This window comes from Pyrus communis, chromosome 10 (genome assembly GCF_041283825.1).
Source record: "Pyrus communis isolate YQ-2024b chromosome 10, ASM4128382v1, whole genome shotgun sequence".
NCBI lineage: Eukaryota > Viridiplantae > Streptophyta > Magnoliopsida > Rosales > Rosaceae > Pyrus > Pyrus communis.
In genome coordinates, this window is record NC_142574.1 from 2,934,367 (window position 1) to 2,953,248 (window position 18,882).

Below are 18,882 nucleotides of genomic sequence, written 5' to 3' on the forward strand. Positions count from 1 at the left end.
AGCCTTGCACCAGTAAACAAAAATGGAAGACCTTCAGTTCAGTTGACAGATGATGATCGTGTTGGAAAAAAGGCCTTTGTGTTCTCTGGTGAAAAAGACAGTCACGATGGAGAAAGGTCCCATAGCAGTGCTGTCGTGTACTTTTCTCTGATGTCCACAGGGGAGAAAAATAACATGCTTTGACAAGATTTGAACCAGAGGCCAATGCTCTCAAAATCGTATTTCAATTCCCAAGTGTTAAAATCCGCAAAGTGTTTGGGGTACTAAACTCATGCAGTTGTTGGATGCCAAGTTCATCCAGATGAAGGCTCAAAATCAGCTTCGTCTCCTCACAGCTACTGACAGTAAACAATCCAACTAAAACACGATGGACGCAAATTGTCTCTCCTTGCCGTGATGTATGAGTCAGCAAATCAAATATTTGTTTGTTGGTTAATGGTTATGCTACGGATTGATTGCAATCCGATAGTACTCACAACAATTCTGCTTTCAACAAGTGCCAGTCTACCAGATGCCTCCAAAATTTAAAAGAGGAAGAGAAAGTATCTGAACATACTCAAGATTGTTTGCATGAAATGGAGCGATCACGGTGATGGTTTAAAAGATGGAAACCCTCCTTTTAATCATCCGCTCAAAAACCAAAGGACCAAATTTGGGCCAGAGCGAAACGGCATGCCAGAGGTACAATGTGTCCGAGCAATCCAAAACAAAATAAAAGGGCATGGAGACAGCTTCGAACCACTTCAAATTCCGTAGAGGAGAACCATCTCAAATCACAAAGCTGGAAGAAAATATGTTACGTCAAAATTAACGGGTCAAATTTCTCAAGGGGCCAAGTGGCGCGAAGTCGCATCAAAATTCAATGGCATGAAGTTGCATCAAAAATCAAAGGCACAAAGCCACGTCAAAAGGGTACATAGGCAATCTAAGGTTGGACCTAGGTGCAGTCACAAAATCAAGTAAACACACAAATCCTCAAAGTTTATTTCTTTCATTTTAGAATCAAGGGGAATCCCTTTCTCAAAAGAAGGGTTGTAATTAATAGGCTCATAGGTCTACAATGGGTCGAACTCAAAATAATAGAAATCTCTTTGAAAAGATAAATGAGAGTGAAACTGTGTCGAGCAAATTATTTGCCCTCGTGACAATTTTTGCTCAACACCAATCGAGTTGTCTTACATGCTACATAAGATAATTGAATTGGTTTCTCCGGGAGACATAACGCATAAGGGCCAGGAGAAATGATCTAACAAACAACTGAAATATCTAATTGTTCAGTTATGTTTAGGTCCCATGATGTTAATGCCACAACATCTGTTGTTTCATAAATCATTTTTCATATGTTGAGGATTGCTCTAAGTACATTTTGTTTGCTGATGAAGCTTTTGTGAACCATGGTCTGAGGATTTGATGTGATATAAACTAATATACAAATTAAACCCTCTTTTAGACAATTGCAGTACGCGTAAGTAGGGATCGTTCTAGGCCGGGTATTAAAAGGGATGCTAATCTACACTTATTTAACTCAAAAACAGAAAATTAGACTCAAACAACTCAAAACAAACTAAACTGACTCAAATAATACAAAACTAAGTTAGATTGACTCAAAACATGAACTAGAGAGAAATTTGGACGAAAATTAAACTAAAAAGACTCAGAATACTAATTGGGAGTTGTTTTGATGAATTTAAACTAAAACTAAGTAGCTACAGAAACAAACTAAAGGTTGCACAAAATTGGGTGAATTAAAGGGTGAAAGGCTAGCTAAAGGGTTCTTCTCCACACATGACACATACGCATACAAATCGATTTCCAGTTATTATTCCTATAAACCATGAATGACAATGCCCCAAATTAATTGTGAACTACACAAATTAACTCTCAGATTTTCCTAATTTCATTGAATTGGACTCAGCGACGCAATCAAATTATTCTTGTCAAGTTCCCTATCTGAACTGCATGATAGAGATATATATCAAAGATCATTAAGTTCTATGAAAATCATAAACATTGACAAGGCATTCATAACTATGAACTGCATGATACTCCTGCCATGGATTTACTTAACAGGATCATGACTAGTGATTTCCACTACTTATAAATATAAGTTCATAACTATTAGGTGAAATTACCTTATATTTTAGCATCAGATTCATGCATGCAAACTAAGTGTGCACCTTTAATCAACATACAAGAATAAGTTATCAATCAAACAGATAAGTAAATCACATTCATATTTTACGAAACAATAACTGGAGGAAATCAATTCATATCACATATATGTTCATGGCTTTGAATTCACCTCAAACTAAAACGAAATTAGTTTCACATGTTTACAATTAAACAAAACCAATCTAATTTAAACATTGAACTAAATTTAAGGATAGAAAGAACCCATAAACGCTCCAACACTCCAATGGTCTTGGATGGCAGGTCATGGCTCAAAACTCCTTCCCTCCTTCCTTCCTTGCAAAGCTGCGGCACAAAGTTATTTTTCTGATTTTCTCTCTAAGGCTCTTTCTCTTTTGTGTGGCATAAATGGGTATATATAGGGCTAGGGTTCACGACACCAATCCTTGGAGGACAAGGATAAGGCACGGCAGAGTTGTAGGGGGAAAAGGTTAGGGTGGTGCGGCATCAATCTAGGGCTTCTAGAAGGGGGTATTGTGACAAGTTTCTAGAATGACAAGGGATAAGATATGCGGCACAAATCTAGGGCAGGGATAGGGCTTCTAGAACCAAATATTTAAGTGATTAAATGTGAAATGTATTCCCCCTTGCAGCTGGAATTAAGGTATGATAAGATTAGAATAGGATAAGATAAGGTTAGGTTAAAATAAGGTTTGGATAATGTTCCTTCTTTTTAGCTGATTCCTTATCTTCAATGTCTTGAATTAATTCTTCCAGATTTTAAGCACATTCCTAGCCTCTTCTGATCTTCAAAAACGTCCATCCACCTTGCTCCATGCATATGCTATCCATTCCAAACCCAAAACTGCTCTAAAATGCTCCAAATTGCCTTTTCTTGCCAACTTTGCCATTTGGACCTACAAACACATGAAAATAGCTTAAATCACTATAACAAATAGAAATTAACTAAGTAAATGCAAGGAAATAGGCTAATAAAGTTGCATAAATATGCTCCTATCAGGATTCAGGTTCATGGCTTTTGTTTTATTAGGCTCTGCAAGAAAGAGAGACAAAAACATCATCGTTCTTGGAAAATAAGAAAAGATGCAAGGCTTGCAGCATTCAACTTTTCTTGGCTTGCAGCATTGCAGGCCTTGAAAGCCCCAACTGATGCCGAATTCAACTTTTCTTGGCTTCCAGCATAGCTGGCCTTGAAAGTGAGCGTGGCCTCTTTTCATCAAACAGCGAGGTAGCACCATCCCTTAAGAAAATATTTGTTTCCCGTCAGTTATGATTTACTCGTTTTCGCCTGAGTATTAGGCAAAAGGTGACCGCTGTGCTCGCCGATCTTAAAGTTGAAATCCCCTGAAGATGATGCTCTAAATTTTAACAAGTTAAGCAGGTATGCAAATTGGAAATGGTTCAAACCTGAAAAGTAACAAGAACTAAGGTGATGCTTAAGGTTGGCCTGTGATATTGGTAGTTCGAAAAAGCACTGTTTAACTTTGCCATTCATCTCATACGCACACATTCCTCGAGAGTGGACAAGTAAAAGGGCAAACTATGTTGTTTTGGGACTAATCTTACATTTGAAGACTGGGAAATTCAAAGTCTCATATCATTTCTCTCGCTCGTTCGATCTTCATCTGTAAATGAACTCTCATCTCCAGTATGATGGTGCACTCATGTTCTAGTTATATATGCAAATTTGTTTCAGTGGGCTTGCATTTGAAAACTTAAAAACTAAGAAAAGAAGTACAGGTTTATTTCTAAATCACAAAAATAAGAAAGAAAAGAAGTACAGTTTCATTTCTAATCACAAAAACTTAAAACTCGTTTGCTTAAGAGACAGATCAGGGAAGTCACGGCTTGCAAGTTACAACAGTTTTGCTGCAAAAGAGCTTTTAGCTTTCAAACAACACTTTTTTCTTCACCTTCACAAGCAAATACCAAAACAGGTTTAATTCGTGATCAAATCAGTTAGGCAGAATTACAAAACAAGTAGCTACGACAGTGCAATACACCAGTAAGTTTAAATCTTACACAACAAGGAGTGACAATTGTGCAATACAACAGTTCAGAGTTTAGGTGCTTACTCAAATTACACAATCTCCACACAACCTGACAAGCATGGCCTGGTTCAACAGAGCATATTGATTTAAACTCAATACCCAATTACCTATTAACATAGTGTTAAAGATCCCGTGGAACTTGTAACTCAGGAATCAAACTCACCTAGCAACATTATTGCTACAAAGCAGTTCCTTGATGGGAACGCCGTCGGAACCAGGAAAAAGCCCTGACACCCGGAGACCTTCGTATTCAATGGCTGGAAACCCAAAACATCCCACTCGCCCCACCTTAGAGAAAATTTCCTTCACCATCCCCAAATCAGCAAACTTCGGCCCAATCCTACCTGTTTTAGAATTGAACATATCCTTCGTATGGTCCGCAAGTGAATTAATGTCAACCTCAGACTTGGCAAATACAATACGATGAACATACGCTTTCCGAAAGACACCCAACCGATGAAAGAAGGCCAAAGTTCCCCATTTCTTAAACATAGGAGTTAACTTTAAAATAGCATCTGCTCCATCCTTTGACTCAATTGATACAAACAACAGCAACACCTTGTCCTTGTGCATCTCCAAATCTCCATACGAGTCCAGGTACACTTGTGCAACATTGGATGTGAAAGACAAACATTCCCCACTAGCAGAAATACATTTAACTGAAGAAAACAAAACAAAACAAGCATCGAACAAAATCTCTATAAAACATATAAATTAACAAAAATACAAAGAATAAGCTAACTGAAAAACATAAAAAATGAAAATACCTTGAATGTCTCCACCACAAAATTTGTCCACAAGAGCACAAGACACTATTGCTCTGGCAAAGTAGTTCTTCGCAAATTGGACAAAAATGTCACCAACGGTCACATTGCCATCTTTTTCAAACTCCTCGCACCTATAATAAAGCAGACGTTAAGATATTCGAATTAAAAAAAACACACACACACACACACAAATAGGTTTGATACATTAATATATAAGGATTAAAAAGGATACCTTCTGAAAAACTCAGTTTCCACCAAGTACTTCCTAGCTTGTTTAATGCTAGATCCGAGAAAATCAAATCCAGCGTTCTCAGCAAGAGTAGAAACGTCTATGGGTGCATTGTTTTCATTTTTGGCGCATACCCTGTAAATAACAGGTTTCTGCAAAAATAAAAAATAAATAAAAATAAAAATTACCAATAAAAATTTGAAGGCCAAAAATAAAATCAATAAAAATTTGAATTCAAACAAAATATAAAATAACTCAAAAACGACATACCTGATCAACAAAACTACAGAAAAACGAAGCAGCATTCTGATACCTAAGCACCCAATGACGAAGCTGATCTTCAGTGAAATTGGGACGTTTATTATCACCAGCAATTTTCTTCAAGTATTGGAGGCCATTCAGAGCAACATCTTTAAAGACAAGAAAGCTTTTCAGTTTTTCACAGCGATCAAGGTAATTTTTAGTATCGAATTTCATCTCTTCGACGACCGACTTGCTTCCAGTCATGGTAAGATACAGAGTATCGTCAAGTTTCCATATCTTGTTATAGTCATCACTCGCTTCAAAAAGAAAAATTGAATTAAAATAAACACATAAAAATACAATTAACTAATACATAAACAATTAATTATACAAAAAACTTACAAATGGTCAATTCGTCTTTCTTCGTAAGACGAGATTCAGAAGCTATAAAAAAGCAGGAACCAATAATAGCAACAATGTTGCAGGTCCCAAATAGAATATCTGCAAAAAATAAATTATTTAAAATTAAAAATTAAAAATTAAAAATAATTGAGCCAACAGTTACAAGAAAAAAAATAAAGAGCAAAAATAACCTTCGCCATTCTCAGGCTCCATAGCAACACTTGAGAAATACTGCAACACTGAGCGATTAAGAGGAACAAACCAAACAAGTTATGCTGGTATTTATACGTAAGAAAGATCATTCTCTACAAATAAGAAAAATCATCACTTTCAACTTGTACAGCATACCACACAAAAGGATCATAACTCAAAAATGCTTCTCACAACCTTAATCTTCCTAACAAAAACAACCCATATTTGATTCATTCGGCAATATCTATCAAATCAAATGCGAGAAAAAATTAAACAGAATCAAGGGAATTTATAATCAAAATTGTGGGTTGCTTTGCAATACAGTTGAGGAAGTCAAAATGAAAAGAATTTGGAAAGAAGAAAAGAGAGCGTTACCTGAATTGAAACAGCCGATTCTTCTGTCCAGTTCACCCGAGCATGTTTAGGGTTTATTAAATAGCGACTTTTTTTTCTTTTTTTGAAAGAAAAGCATGGCGGCGAAGCTACATAGGGGCAAGGAGGGGCGCCCGCCCCTCCGCTCGTCGGAAATAGCCACTGATGAGGATTATGCCCCTCTGCTCGCCGGAATCTGGGTTTGGTTCTGGTTGCAGCGCTGCGCTGCGCTTCTGCTGGGTTTGTTATGTTTTTTTTTATTTTTTAAGAGAAAATTAGAATTAGATATCTCTTTTGACATGAGAAGTATAAAATGGTGAAACATTCTGAAATATCAAGAATGTCCTCACTTCACACACAAAGCAGTATCTACAAAAAGCAGAATGCTTTGCATATGTGTCTATCTTAACCATGAACATTCTCAGTGGTAGCCCCATCAAAGGCTACGGTGGGCTGTAGCGTAGGGAGGATTTGTAGCAATATATATATATACTTTAGTGTATAATCTATATAATAGACAAAAAAATGTGTAAGAAGAATTATTTTTAATGAAACTAGCCCAGTGAGTATTTATCACAACTAAAAATATAAAAATTACTATGAAAATTATGATGTCATTTTGTTCAAAATTATTCTACTTTGAGATGGTGGGATTTATATAGTTTCAACCAATTTTTTTAAGATTGTCTTTACTTTTGATTTCAGTGTTTTACTTTGTGCTAGTTGTATGGTTGTAATTGAGATATTTAGTTTTCTATCTTCTTCTTGTGTTTAAATCTAAATATATGTAAAATTTTGTGATTTATTGTAATTTTGTTAGTTTGCAATTGCGAAGCTTATCAAGTTCTTGCCAAACAAATTTTAAGTATACAAATACAGAAGTTAAACATAAAGTTTTGCATACAATAATAAGTAGCGAAAAAAAAAAAAAACCAATTTTTTAAAGATTGTCTTTACTTTTACTTTCAGTGTTTTACTTTGTGCTAGTTGTATGGTTGTAATTGAGATATTTAGTTTTCTATCTTCTTATTGTGTTTAAATCTAAATATATGTGAAATTTTGTGATTTATTGTAATTTTGTTAGTTTGCAATTACGAAGCTTATCAAGTTCTTGCCAAACAAATTTTAAGTATACAAATACAGAAGTTAAACATAAAGTTTTGCATACAATAATAAGTAGCGAAAAAAAAAAAAAAAAAAAAGAGAACCATTTGATTTTGGGGTAATTTTTTTTAGCTAGCTCACAATATTTTATTGCTCCGCCCTTGAACATTATGGACCACTAGATGAAAACACCCACACTTTAAAATTCATTGTCACCCCTTAGATTGATCTTCTTATAACTACTGCATCGCACTCGAATCTTTTCACCATAAAAAATAAAATAAAAACACAAAAATAATAAATATATAAAGTGAGAAGGACAAAATGGTGAAACATTTTGAAATGCTAAGAATATCCTCACTTCATACACAAAGTTAACGTATAACTGCTTATAGAAATAAAGTCAAAATAATAATATCACAACATTCATAAATATCTACAAAAAACAGAATGCTCTGCATATGTGTCTATCTTAACCATGAACATTTTAGACCACCGGATGAAAACACCCACACTTTAAAATTCATTGTCACCCCTTAGATCGATCTTCTTATAACTACTGCATCACACTTTAATATTAAAAAAAAACACAAAAACAATATATATATATATGTGTGACATCCCACATCGCTCAGAAGAGTGATCCTTATATGTATATTCTCATCCTTACCTAGCACGAGGCCTTTTGGGAGCTTACTGGCTTCGGGTTCCGTAGGAACTCTGAAGTTAAGCGAGAAGGGAGCTATAACAATCCCATGATGGGTGACCCACTGGAAAGTTGCTCGTGAGTTCCCAAAAACAAAACCGTGAGGGAATGGTAAGCCCAAAGCGGACAATATCATGCTACGGTGGTAGAGCAGGCCCGGGAAGCGATCTGCCCCGGGCCGGGATGTGACAATTTGGTATCAGAGCCTAACCCTGGCCGCGTGTGTGCCGACGAGGACGTCGGGCCCCTAAGGGGGGTGGATTGTGACATCCCACATCACTCAGGGGAGTGATCCTTATATGTATATTCTCATCCTTACCTAGCACGAGGCCTTTTGGGAGCTCACTGGCTTCGGGTCTACAGAACTCCGAAGTTAAGCGAGAAGGGGGCTAGAGCAATCCCATGATGGGTGACCCACTGGGAAGTTGATCGTGAGTTCCCAAAAACAAAACCGTGAGGGAATGGTAAGCCCAAAGCGGACAATATCGTGCTACGGTTGTAGAGCGGGCCCAGGAAATGATCTACCCCGGGCCGAGATGTGACATATATATATAATATAAAAAAAAGTAAAAAAATAAAAAAAGAAAAGAAAACCACTCTTGATGGAACTAAAACTCTCCACACTTCCACTCAGAACAGCAGTTGCCAATACTAGAAAATGAACCACCATTTACCGCACGTTCTAAAGATCTCAAATCATCACTTAATCCCCACAATATATACAAAAAGTAAACAAACTCACTTTCGTCTTCTGCAAAAATTCATCTCCTCCGAGTGGTTTTTTGATGAATTTCATCAGATATCTCCCGTCAGTTAGAATCATTTCACATTGGTACGACTTACTCTTTCTCCAAAGTGAATTTCAGTTTCATTGGATTCTATTTAGTTGTCAAGAATCATCTCACACTGGCACAAATTATATACTGGCTTTTGGTTTAATATGTTTTGAATCTTATCCTACAGCCTCTAGTTTTACCGGATCATTCTGTTTGTGCATATCCCAACAACCTAACCACAACCCATCTTTTCTTTTCGTTTTCTATGTAGATTTTGGCTCTCTCCCATAGTACGTTGTTCTTTTCTGCCAAAAAGAATTTGACTAAGGGAGAGGGGGTAGGCTTAGCCTCACAATGAGCTAACAATAATGTGATTCAATAAATTGTTTATTAAATATTATTTTCTCTATTCTTAATGCAAATTCTATAGAGACCGATTTTATTATGTGAATTCAATTGCTTTAATTGGTTTATGAGGGGTTTCTTCTAGTATGATCTAAAATTATTCATTTACTTCAAATATTTGACTTTTCTTTTGTCAGTTTACACATATAAATACATTTAAAACGTATAAATTGCGCGTAGCACGTCATAATTCAAAAAATGTCTTATGCACGCGCGCCAGAGCCCTACTTTGGGGTCACGGCTTCGACAAAAAATAATAAGGCCAAAATGCCCCTCATCCAAAAAAAAAATCAAAAGCAGCAAAAAAGAATACATAAAATAATACAAGGGTAATTTTGTAATTTTAACCTTTTTTTTTAATAATTAATTTTTTTTTCTATAATTTAGTACTTCACAATAGACTAGCAATAATGTGATTCAATTTCTCTATTTTTAAACACGTTCGAAACATCTTAACAGGTGTGTAATGCCGGTTATAAAAAAAAATCTTCACGTGAATAATAATGTGATTAAATTAATTGTTAGATAATTTTTTTTTTTTAACAAAAGATATTATCTGCACTAAGGGGGAGGTGGTGGGCTTAGCCTCACAATGAGTTAGTAATAACGTGATTCAATCAATTGTTTATTAAATATTACTTTCTCTCTTCTTAATGTAAATTCTAAAGAGACCGATTTTATTATAGAATTCAGCTGCTTTAATTGGTTTATGAGGAGTTTTTTCTAGCATGATCTAAAATTATTTATTTACTTCAAATATTTGACATTCCTTTTGTCAATTTACGTATATAAATATATTTAAAACGTATAAGTCGCGTGTAGTATGTCGTGATTCAAAAAATATTACGCGCATGCATGAAGGCTAGTTTATAGATTAAACATTTGTTACTTTCTAACTTTTGATCAAAATGCTTTTATAGTTGATTAAACTCTATATTTCAGGTATATTTTTAACTTAAGTTTTTATTTTTAAATTCATTTTCATATAAAAAAATGCTCTCAATAATATTAATCAATTTATTACTATTTTTATGAAATCTTATATCTTTCTCAATTTAAGGATTCAATTATATCTAGTGGGATGAAGATTAATTGGTTGCAATATATATATATATATTTTTTTCAACCCATCATTTTATATAGATTATAAATAAAATAAAATAAAAAGAGTTATTTTATAATTAAAATAAGGATAACACAACGTACTAATAACCTGGTATGAACCAAATAAAAAATTGCATAACATACCCAAAGTAATATTTTATAACGTACCAAAATACTAATACATACCCAAATAAAATTTATATAATGTGCCAATCATTTGGTACATAATATTTAATATGCGTGCATGTTATATCTCTTAAAATCCGGATCCTCGTTGGATTCTCTTTATGAGGATTTCGGAGATTTGTGAATCGTGTTCGTTCATCATACATCGTGCGGTCAAAAATAATTTTAAATATTTTTATTTAAAATTAACCACAAATAGTACTTGACAAATATTGACTGCACGAAATATGATGAACTGACACGATTCACGGATTATCAGAATCCTTATCAAAATGATCCGAAGAGGATCCTGTTGGTATCTCATAATTGTATGTTAAAAGGTTGTTTGAGTATTTTTAGAATTCAAATAAAAAAGTTATTTGAGTAAAAAAAAAATTCTTTTCAAACGAATTGTGATAAGATAAGATGTTTGTTGTGGTTCTAGGAGATTTGTGATATTAATGGGTAAATTAAATATAATAAAAATTATATTTTTTTTGATTAAAAATTAGTAGAAAAATGTTTGATTAAAATTTTAAAAACTGTAGATTTTTTGTTCAAAAAATTCGAAATTAAGGCCCACGTATCAAAAGACCCATTTTTTATTCTAAGTCTTCAGGCCGAAAGACGTCGTTTTGGGCTTGGGATTAAAATGGAAAAATAAATGAAACGGTTCGTTGGTCCTAAAAAGAAAATAACATAAACGGGGGACCATTTAGGCATTATACAATTCAACTGCAGGCTGCAGAACCTAGGGCTGGGCAAACGGGGCCTGGACCCGCGGGTAGGGGCGGGTCCAAGCGATTCGGGGCGGGTACAGGGCGGATCCTGTTTTCAAAATTCTGAAACGGGGCGGGGCGGGTCGGGTCCATGTCATTTGCGGGGCGGGACGGGTCCTAATTGCTGAGAAACGGGGCGGGGCGGGTACGAACCGTTTCCACCTTCCAAATTTCCGTTGATTTAATCTAATCACTCTGTATCTGCCTGCCAGACTCCCAAGCAAACTATCATCGATACCCCTGGTTTTTTGCCTTCATGTACTGGTAATTTCCGCAGAAATAAGAAGATTATGCTCTCTGTGAAGAAATTTATTAGAAAAAGTCCACCTGACATCGTTTTGTTCTTCGAACGCCTCGACCTCATGAGTACTAGCTACACGCAGACCATAGCCATCACTCGCATTTCCAAATCTTCGGAATTCAGGAAGCTTATGATCTGGGGTAGTTCTCCGTTGAACTCGATCTCGTCGACGAGCGGCGATTTGATCAGCCTGACGAGCGCGCAGAGTACTCTGATCGCGTTCGGAGACGCGATTTTTATCAGAGAGCTGATCGTCGGCCGACCGATTGATTGAACTTGATCAGAGCTGCAATGGCGAAAGCAGTGTGTTCTTTGACTCGCTTCGATGACCGAGTCGACTCGCACAGAACTGACTCGAGCGAGGTGACAACTTTGGACTTCAAGATCAAATCTTGCAACTCATGGTTGAACCCCTGCGCAACTCGGTCCTCGAACTTAGTCAGTAGTTCGATCAACTCGTCCTCGTCGCCAATTGGGTCTTCTTCCAGAGCTCGCGTCAAGCTATGTAAGCACTCGCGGTCGATCCACGCTTGAATTTCGGACTCGATAGACCGGGCGAGTTTGGAGAGGCAGTGAGTCGAGCAGCAGCGAGTAAGCAAGGAGCGGATGCTGAGGTGGCCGCTGGACTGGCGGAGGGATTCGACGAGGGTTTTGAGGGTGGCGAGGTGTTGGGAGAGGGCGGAGAGTTGTGGGTCCCGGGAGAGGATGTTGTCGGACTCGGTCTCGAGCTCGAGGAGGGCGTTAATGGCGGAGGATGAGTTTGAGTGGGGAATCAGGTGGGTCTGTAGCTCGTGGGAGGCTTGTTTTAGAGCTTCTAGGACCTTGAGAACTCGTGGGCCGTCTTCCTTCTGATGGAGCTTCACCTCCATGGATATGGCGATCAGAAGCTGTAGTGATTTTCTGAAGAAAAAAAAAAAAAAAGGACCCGTGGACCCGGCCCGAACCGGCCCGTTTCAACCGGGCCGGGTAATGTCCGGTTCTTAATTTAAAAAATGTAATCCCCGGCCCGGCCCGGCCCGTTCCCTTTGAACTTAGGTCCGGTCCGGTTCCTTCAAAATTGGGCCCGGCCCGGCCCGTGCCCAGCCCTAGCAGAACCTTTGTTCTGCCATTGCGGAGCGAAAATCAACAGCAAGGGCTGCAAGAGTCTCTTTCGTGCCACTGCCGTCCAGCCATTTGAAAAACGTGTGCCGTCGCCCCTCACTATTCCACTAGCCACGGTCAAGTTTTAGGTAAATCTCTTATTTTCATTTGCATAATTTAAATTAATTGATGATTTGAGATCTATGTGAGAAGTGAGGTGGGTTTTGTATGATTTGTGTGAATTTATCTGGGTTTGGTGCTAATTATGGTTTCCAAGTTGAATTTGTTTTCTCTAGTTGGAATGAGGCATTCTCTTGTTTTGAGTAGGTTTGGATGGATTTGTATTGGGCATTCTAGTTTGAATTATCAAGTGACATTCATTCTTTTTTGTTTCAGGATTTTTATCAATCTGTTGCTTCCTTGTTGCAGCCTTGCAGGTTCTTCTCCTACGCTTCATCTTGTGCGCCATTTGTTACGCATCAACGGCAGTTTTCAGCTCAAAAGTCGCAATACACACTTTGTTATACTTCTTTATACTAAAAATTCATTATAGTAGTCAAAACATTTATAGCCCACTTCCCGAATGCTATGACTTCGATGGTTACATAAAATGCAGATTAACATTAGCATGTCATATTGATTAAAATCCTTTGTACTGTTAAGAGATAATAAGGTAAATTACATTTTGCACTCTCAAGTTTGGGTAGAATTACAACTTCTTACAACATCTTTAAAACATTTCAATTTCATACCTTTGTTATTATTTCATTTCAATTCCATACAATCGTTTCAATTTCTGTTAATTTTTCCGTTATTTGCTTATGTGGATCTCACGGGCCCATTATGCTTGTGCCACGTGGATTAAAAATTAATAAAATAAATTTTAATTATAGAAAGTGTCCACTCTCTCCTCCTTCAGCCCACCCTTTCCCCTTCTCTTCTTCTCTTGGCCTCCGCCCATCCCTCACTATCCTCTCTCTTCTTCTCTAGGAGCCACTCGACTCCCTCGCTTCCCTTGACCAGCTCTACCTCTTACGATTTGCGCCGGCATAGTGGTGCTTTGTCTTTCTTCTTTCTCCTTTTCTACTTGTGTTGCTCCCATCTCAAAGTCTCCACCTTGCTAGCATTAAGAACTAATACAGAAACTCCATTGCAAATCCAAAACAACCAAGAATGCTGGAAAATGTATGAATTTCAAAGAATTGAGCGCAAAGATTGAAAAGTGGTTCAAATCACAAAAATTCATTGCGACCCACCAAACTATAAGAACCCAGATCCGCACCACCCAAGGAAAACACACAACTTATGCAAGAACCTAGAAGATGGGACAAACTCAACCCATAAGACAAGACAAACTCGACTGCGTTCGACCACTACAGGACAGAAGCAGGAGGCAGAGAGGGAAGCTTCGACAAGGTATCTGATCGAGATTTGTTATTTCTCTTTAAGGCGGCTTCGAATTTCCTGCGGGTCTGCTTCAATTTACCGTATAAGCCAACGAAATCGTTGAGGAAGAGTCTGCTGCGAAGAGGCTGGATAGGGGGAACGACCATTGCTCAAGTACTGAAGGAGCTTCGAAATCGGCATCACTGACCGTAACGCCATTGTTGGAAGTCACAGAAAGCACAGAGAGAGAAAAAGTGAGGTGGGGGTTGAGTTAGAGAGAGAAGGACGAGTGTGTGGCAGCGAGGAGGGAGATAGAGGTGTGGCTGGATGAAGGATTTAGGCTAGGGTAGAAGGGGGAGGGGTTGACAAAGAGGTTGAAGATGAGTGTAGAAGTAAAGGATGGACCCACTATTTGAAAACAAATTATATTTTAATTTCTTTTCCTTTTTATATTAACATTTCTAAATAAAATTATTATTTTTATTAATTTTTAGGGTAAATTATATATAACTACCTCAACTATTGAGTCATTAACAGTTTCATACCTCGTCATTAAAAAGTTTCAATGTTATACCTTATCTTCGAATTTGTTGCAATGTCATACATTCCGTCAATTGTTTGTCAATTCCTCTGCTAAATGCTGATGTGGCTTGAGGTGGGGCTCACTTTCTATTAAAATAATAATAAAATATTATTAAAAACTAAAAAAAAATCATTTAATATTTTTTAAATATTAAAATAATAATTAATTAAAGAAAAGTTAAATAAATTAAAAAAACCCAATTCGTCTTCCCCCACCCGAGGCCAACCTGCAACCTAGAAAAAAAAAAAAAAAAAAAAAAAAAAACCATCTTCATCCTCCCCGACCTCCTCTTCCCTGCAACCCAACCTTTTCTTACCCTTCCTATCTTCCCTAAACCCATCGCGCACCCATCCTTCACCTCCTCCTCCGCACCCACCCTCTTCCTTCCTCTACACACCCCACTCCTTAAATCCACACCCAATTCCCCCATTTTCTCTATGCCCAATTTCTTCACCCGTGGAATCAGCCTGGTGAAGGGGGTTTCTTGATTCCACTTCACGAACTCGGCGATGGCGGCGTAAACGAGATATGGGGTTTTTTTTTTTTTTTTTTTGGGGTTGTAGCGTACACATTTGTGTTGGATCTGGGGGAAGAAAGGGGTGGGTTAGGGGAAGACGGGATTTGGGTTGTAAGGAAAAGGGGGTTGGGGAAGATGAAGATGGTTTTTTTTTTTTTTTTTTTTTCTAGGTTGCAGGTAGTGGGTGTGAGGGTGGGTGTGGAAGAGGAGGAAGAGGATGGGTACGCAGTGGGTTTGGGGAAGACGGGAGGGGGAAGAAAGGGGTGGGTTGCAGGGAAAGATGGGTCGGGGAAGATGAAGATAGGTGTTTTTTTTTTTTTTTTTTTTTTTTTTTTTTTTTTTTCTGGGTTGCATGTTGGGCTTGAGTGGGTGTTGGGGGGGGGGGGAGGACAACTGGGGTTTTTTTATTTTATTTTTACTTTTTTTAATTAATTATTATTTTAATATTTTAAAAATATTAAATGATTTCTTTTTAGTTTTTAATAATACTTTATTAAATTTTTAATAGAAAGTGTGCCCCACCTCAAGCTATATCAGCATTTAATAGAGGAGTTGACAGACAATTGACGGAAGGTATGACATTGCAACAAATTCGAAAATAAGGTATGACATTGAAACTTTTTAAAGACGTGGTATGAAATTATTAATGACCCAATAGTTGAGGTAGTTTTATGTAATTTATCCTAATTTTTAATCCATATGGCACAAGTATAATGGGCCTGTGAGATCCACGTAAGCAGATAACGAAAAAGTTAACAGAAATTGAGACGGTTGTACTGAATTGAAATGAAATAATAGTAAATGTATGAAATTGAAATGTTTTAAAGATATTGTAAGAAATTGTAATTGCACCCATACTTGAGGATGCAAAGTGTAATTTACCCAATATTATATGACTAGGAAAGTTAGAAATCTAGCTTAATTACGGTGTTCTATTCTACAGTTTAGCAATCATGCGTAGTGTGTAAATGATAAATTAAGATGGACTTTAAATTATCAACGACATTTATATTGTGTGTTAATGATTTGATTCCTAAACTTTTTTAGAACTTTTTATCTTTTTAAATTTGGCTCTTCTTTCGACAATTTTTAGCTTTTCCACCGGTTTAGAGGAACATGGGCCAGATTCGCAATTGGGCCTCCCTCTGGCACATCAGTACCAAATGAAAATCAAGCCCGAATGAGAAAAAAAAAAAAAATCAAGTAGGAATGTGTGAACATCAAAATTGTTAAAAATTAATTAATAAAAAAAATTGAAACACAATCCAAAACAATCATCGTTTCAGCTATTGGATTTCGTGTATCAACCAATTTCCAAGACTGAAAAAAAAATATCAAACGACAGAAATAAAACAAATGCAAACAAAAAAAATTATAACTTTTGTAACTTAAAAAAAATCAATTAGAATTTGTTGATAGAAGGGGTAAGATTCAACAAAACAAAACAAACCAATACAAATTAAAAACACAAGAATTAAAGGAAAAGTAGAAAAAAACACGCACAAGTAAATTAACTAGATTCGTAAATTGAACGAAAAAAAAAACAAAATTAAATTAAACAAGAACAAAAAAAATTAACAAAAACAGATTTACGCCTTCCGAGATATGATAAAATTGGAAAAACTTTGGAACATATATGCATCCGGTAAACATTTCAGATCAGATCTTCTCATTTCATATCTAGCGATGCATATGAATTGAGCCTAAACGGCCCGGAAATACAAAGCGGCCGACAGAGTTGCGGAAACACAAAATACACGAATCTGAAACTTTAACCTAATCTTGCTAGCATCTGAACCGTTGAAAAATAGTAACGCAAAATAATCCAACGGCTCTTGCTCCGCGTGTCGGTGGGCCTCCTGTTTTCAATTTCTGACCGACATTAAGGATGAGTTAAATGGTGGGCCTCCCCTTGCATTATTTAATAGTAGAGATAAGTTCGGACGAAGGATAAAGGTTGGTATCTCTCGCATTTGGTACGCTACCTCTCTCACTCTCACCGCAAGAGCAAACCCTAGATTTCCCGATCTCTCTCTCCAATTCACACAGACACACCCATGCCGCCCCAGACACCAGAATCCGGCCGGATCCTTCCTGATCACGAACCGATGCGGCCTACTAAAAAACCACGGCTTGCAGAGGCAGAAGAATCGGAGGCGCCAGAGGCACAAGGATCGAAGGCGGCAGAGGCACAAGGACCAGAGGCGGCTGTGGAACAAGGACCAGAGGCGGACGATCCTGACGAAAAATATTGGTCGGATTCTGGTATGCTTAATTTCTTTTTGTGCCAGAAATTTAATTTCATACTTAAATTCCTGAGTTCGAAACTTGTGTTTATTTGCTTTTTGGTGTATGTAATAAAATTTTGTTTGATATAGCAATTTTTCTTAGATTTGAAAATAGTTACACAAATTAAACTTTAATTGAATTGGATTGTTCATAGAAGAATGGTCAATTACTTCACCATCACTGCTAATTAGCTTCAAGTACTGCCTTTCTTTTGTGTTTTCAATATAAATTACAATACACGAATCGGCGGAATGAGTCGGTATGTCTGGCCTACCTGGTTATGCGTTCTTCCTAGCTTACCCATTGTGTTTTTTCATGCGGAATCAATTTGTTGCCGAAAGTTTTGTGAAATTTATCCTTCTGCTCCTAGTATTACCTTGTGAGCGTTGAGATGCTCCTTTGTGCATGTTATTTCCTCTAGGTCTTTAGTGCTTTCATATAACTAGAGGTTGAGAGGTCTGATGATTTATTGCCACTGGGTTGAGGAAATATTGTGCCAAAGTTTTTCAAGTTGCATAACTCGCTGCTCAAGTCTTTTCATTTGGTGCATGAATGATTGCGATGCATGACCCAGAAAGGATTATATACATATATATAAGTAACTAGTAATTTGTTGATGGGAGCGATCATTGACATGTCATTTCATCTCTCTGTTAATTTATATGTTTCTGTTTATGTTGTCGATTGGTTTACTGTCTTTCAATACATTTCTGGATTAAAATGAAAACGATTACTCGTTGAACGTAAGTTGTGTGGTCAGCGGTGTTTATTTCTTTTTCCTTTTTGGTTTTGGCACAGATGGTTCCGAATCAGAGAAGTATGGTACGTGTATAATTTGTTGGAAGGATGACCACACTGTTGCAACCTGCCCCTTGACGTATTTTGTCCCATCCGGCGTACTTGTCAGCCCTTATGCTGAAATAGTCTGTTGGTGTTGTCAGGAGGACCCAGAAGTAGCCCACCCTGGTGAAATAGTTGCACAGAGAGCTATGGTCAAGCCTGGTGTATAACTTGTACAAGAGGAAACTGCTGGCACCGGCACCTCCCCCTCCCCCTCCCCCTTCTCCACCTACTGGAGAGGCTCCGGATCCCTTCCACCAAATCTTCCCCTCCCCCTTCTCCACCTACTGGATGGGAGGGAAAGGGAGCCGGAGATCTCTCCCTCCCCTTCTCCACCTATTGGATCCCGTCCACCAAATCCTCCCAATCACCTAATCCGGATCCTTCAAATTGTCCACCAAATCCTCCCAATCACCTAATCCAGATCCTTCAAATCTGAT

At 37.4% G+C, this 18,882-nt stretch overlaps 1 protein-coding gene, 2 long non-coding RNA genes and 1 pseudogene across 5 annotated transcripts; 1 reads left to right on the top strand and 3 right to left on the bottom strand.

The window, feature by feature from the left end:
* Positions 1 to 4,077: 4,077 nt before the first annotated feature.
* Positions 4,078 to 6,749, bottom strand: LOC137729897 (uncharacterized). Of its 3 annotated transcripts, XM_088677196.1 has the most exons (8): positions 6,411 to 6,749; positions 6,035 to 6,082; positions 5,844 to 5,942; positions 5,469 to 5,758; positions 5,202 to 5,350; positions 4,970 to 5,100; positions 4,366 to 4,861; positions 4,078 to 4,265 (listed from the first exon to the last, which is right to left on the bottom strand). In XM_088677196.1, the coding sequence occupies exons 2-8, from the start codon at positions 6,054 to 6,056 to the stop codon at positions 4,232 to 4,234; spliced, it is 1,221 nt and encodes a 406-aa protein (XP_088533322.1). In that variant the 5' UTR covers positions 6,057 to 6,082; positions 6,411 to 6,749; the 3' UTR covers positions 4,078 to 4,231. The 3 variants fall into 3 exon arrangements, with proteins under 3 accessions (XP_088533322.1, XP_088533323.1, XP_068325049.2); XM_088677197.1 differs by lacking the exon at positions 6,411 to 6,749 and having other exon boundaries at positions 6,035 to 6,104; XM_068468948.2 differs by having other exon boundaries at positions 4,137 to 4,861.
* Positions 6,750 to 11,534: 4,785 nt separating this feature from the next.
* Positions 11,535 to 12,657, bottom strand: LOC148693365 (uncharacterized; annotated as a pseudogene).
* A 184-nt stretch (positions 12,658 to 12,841) lies between these two features.
* On the top strand, positions 12,842 to 13,397 carry LOC148693366 (uncharacterized). The gene is made up of 2 exons (XR_015952660.1): positions 12,842 to 12,976; positions 13,224 to 13,397. It is a non-coding gene; the product is annotated as an uncharacterized LOC148693366 (long non-coding RNA).
* A 4,970-nt stretch (positions 13,398 to 18,367) lies between these two features.
* LOC148693367 (uncharacterized) lies at positions 18,368 to 18,850 on the bottom strand. The gene is made up of 2 exons (XR_015952234.1): positions 18,727 to 18,850; positions 18,368 to 18,671 (listed from the first exon to the last, which is right to left on the bottom strand). It is a non-coding gene; the product is annotated as an uncharacterized LOC148693367 (long non-coding RNA).
* Positions 18,851 to 18,882: the final 32 nt, after the last annotated feature.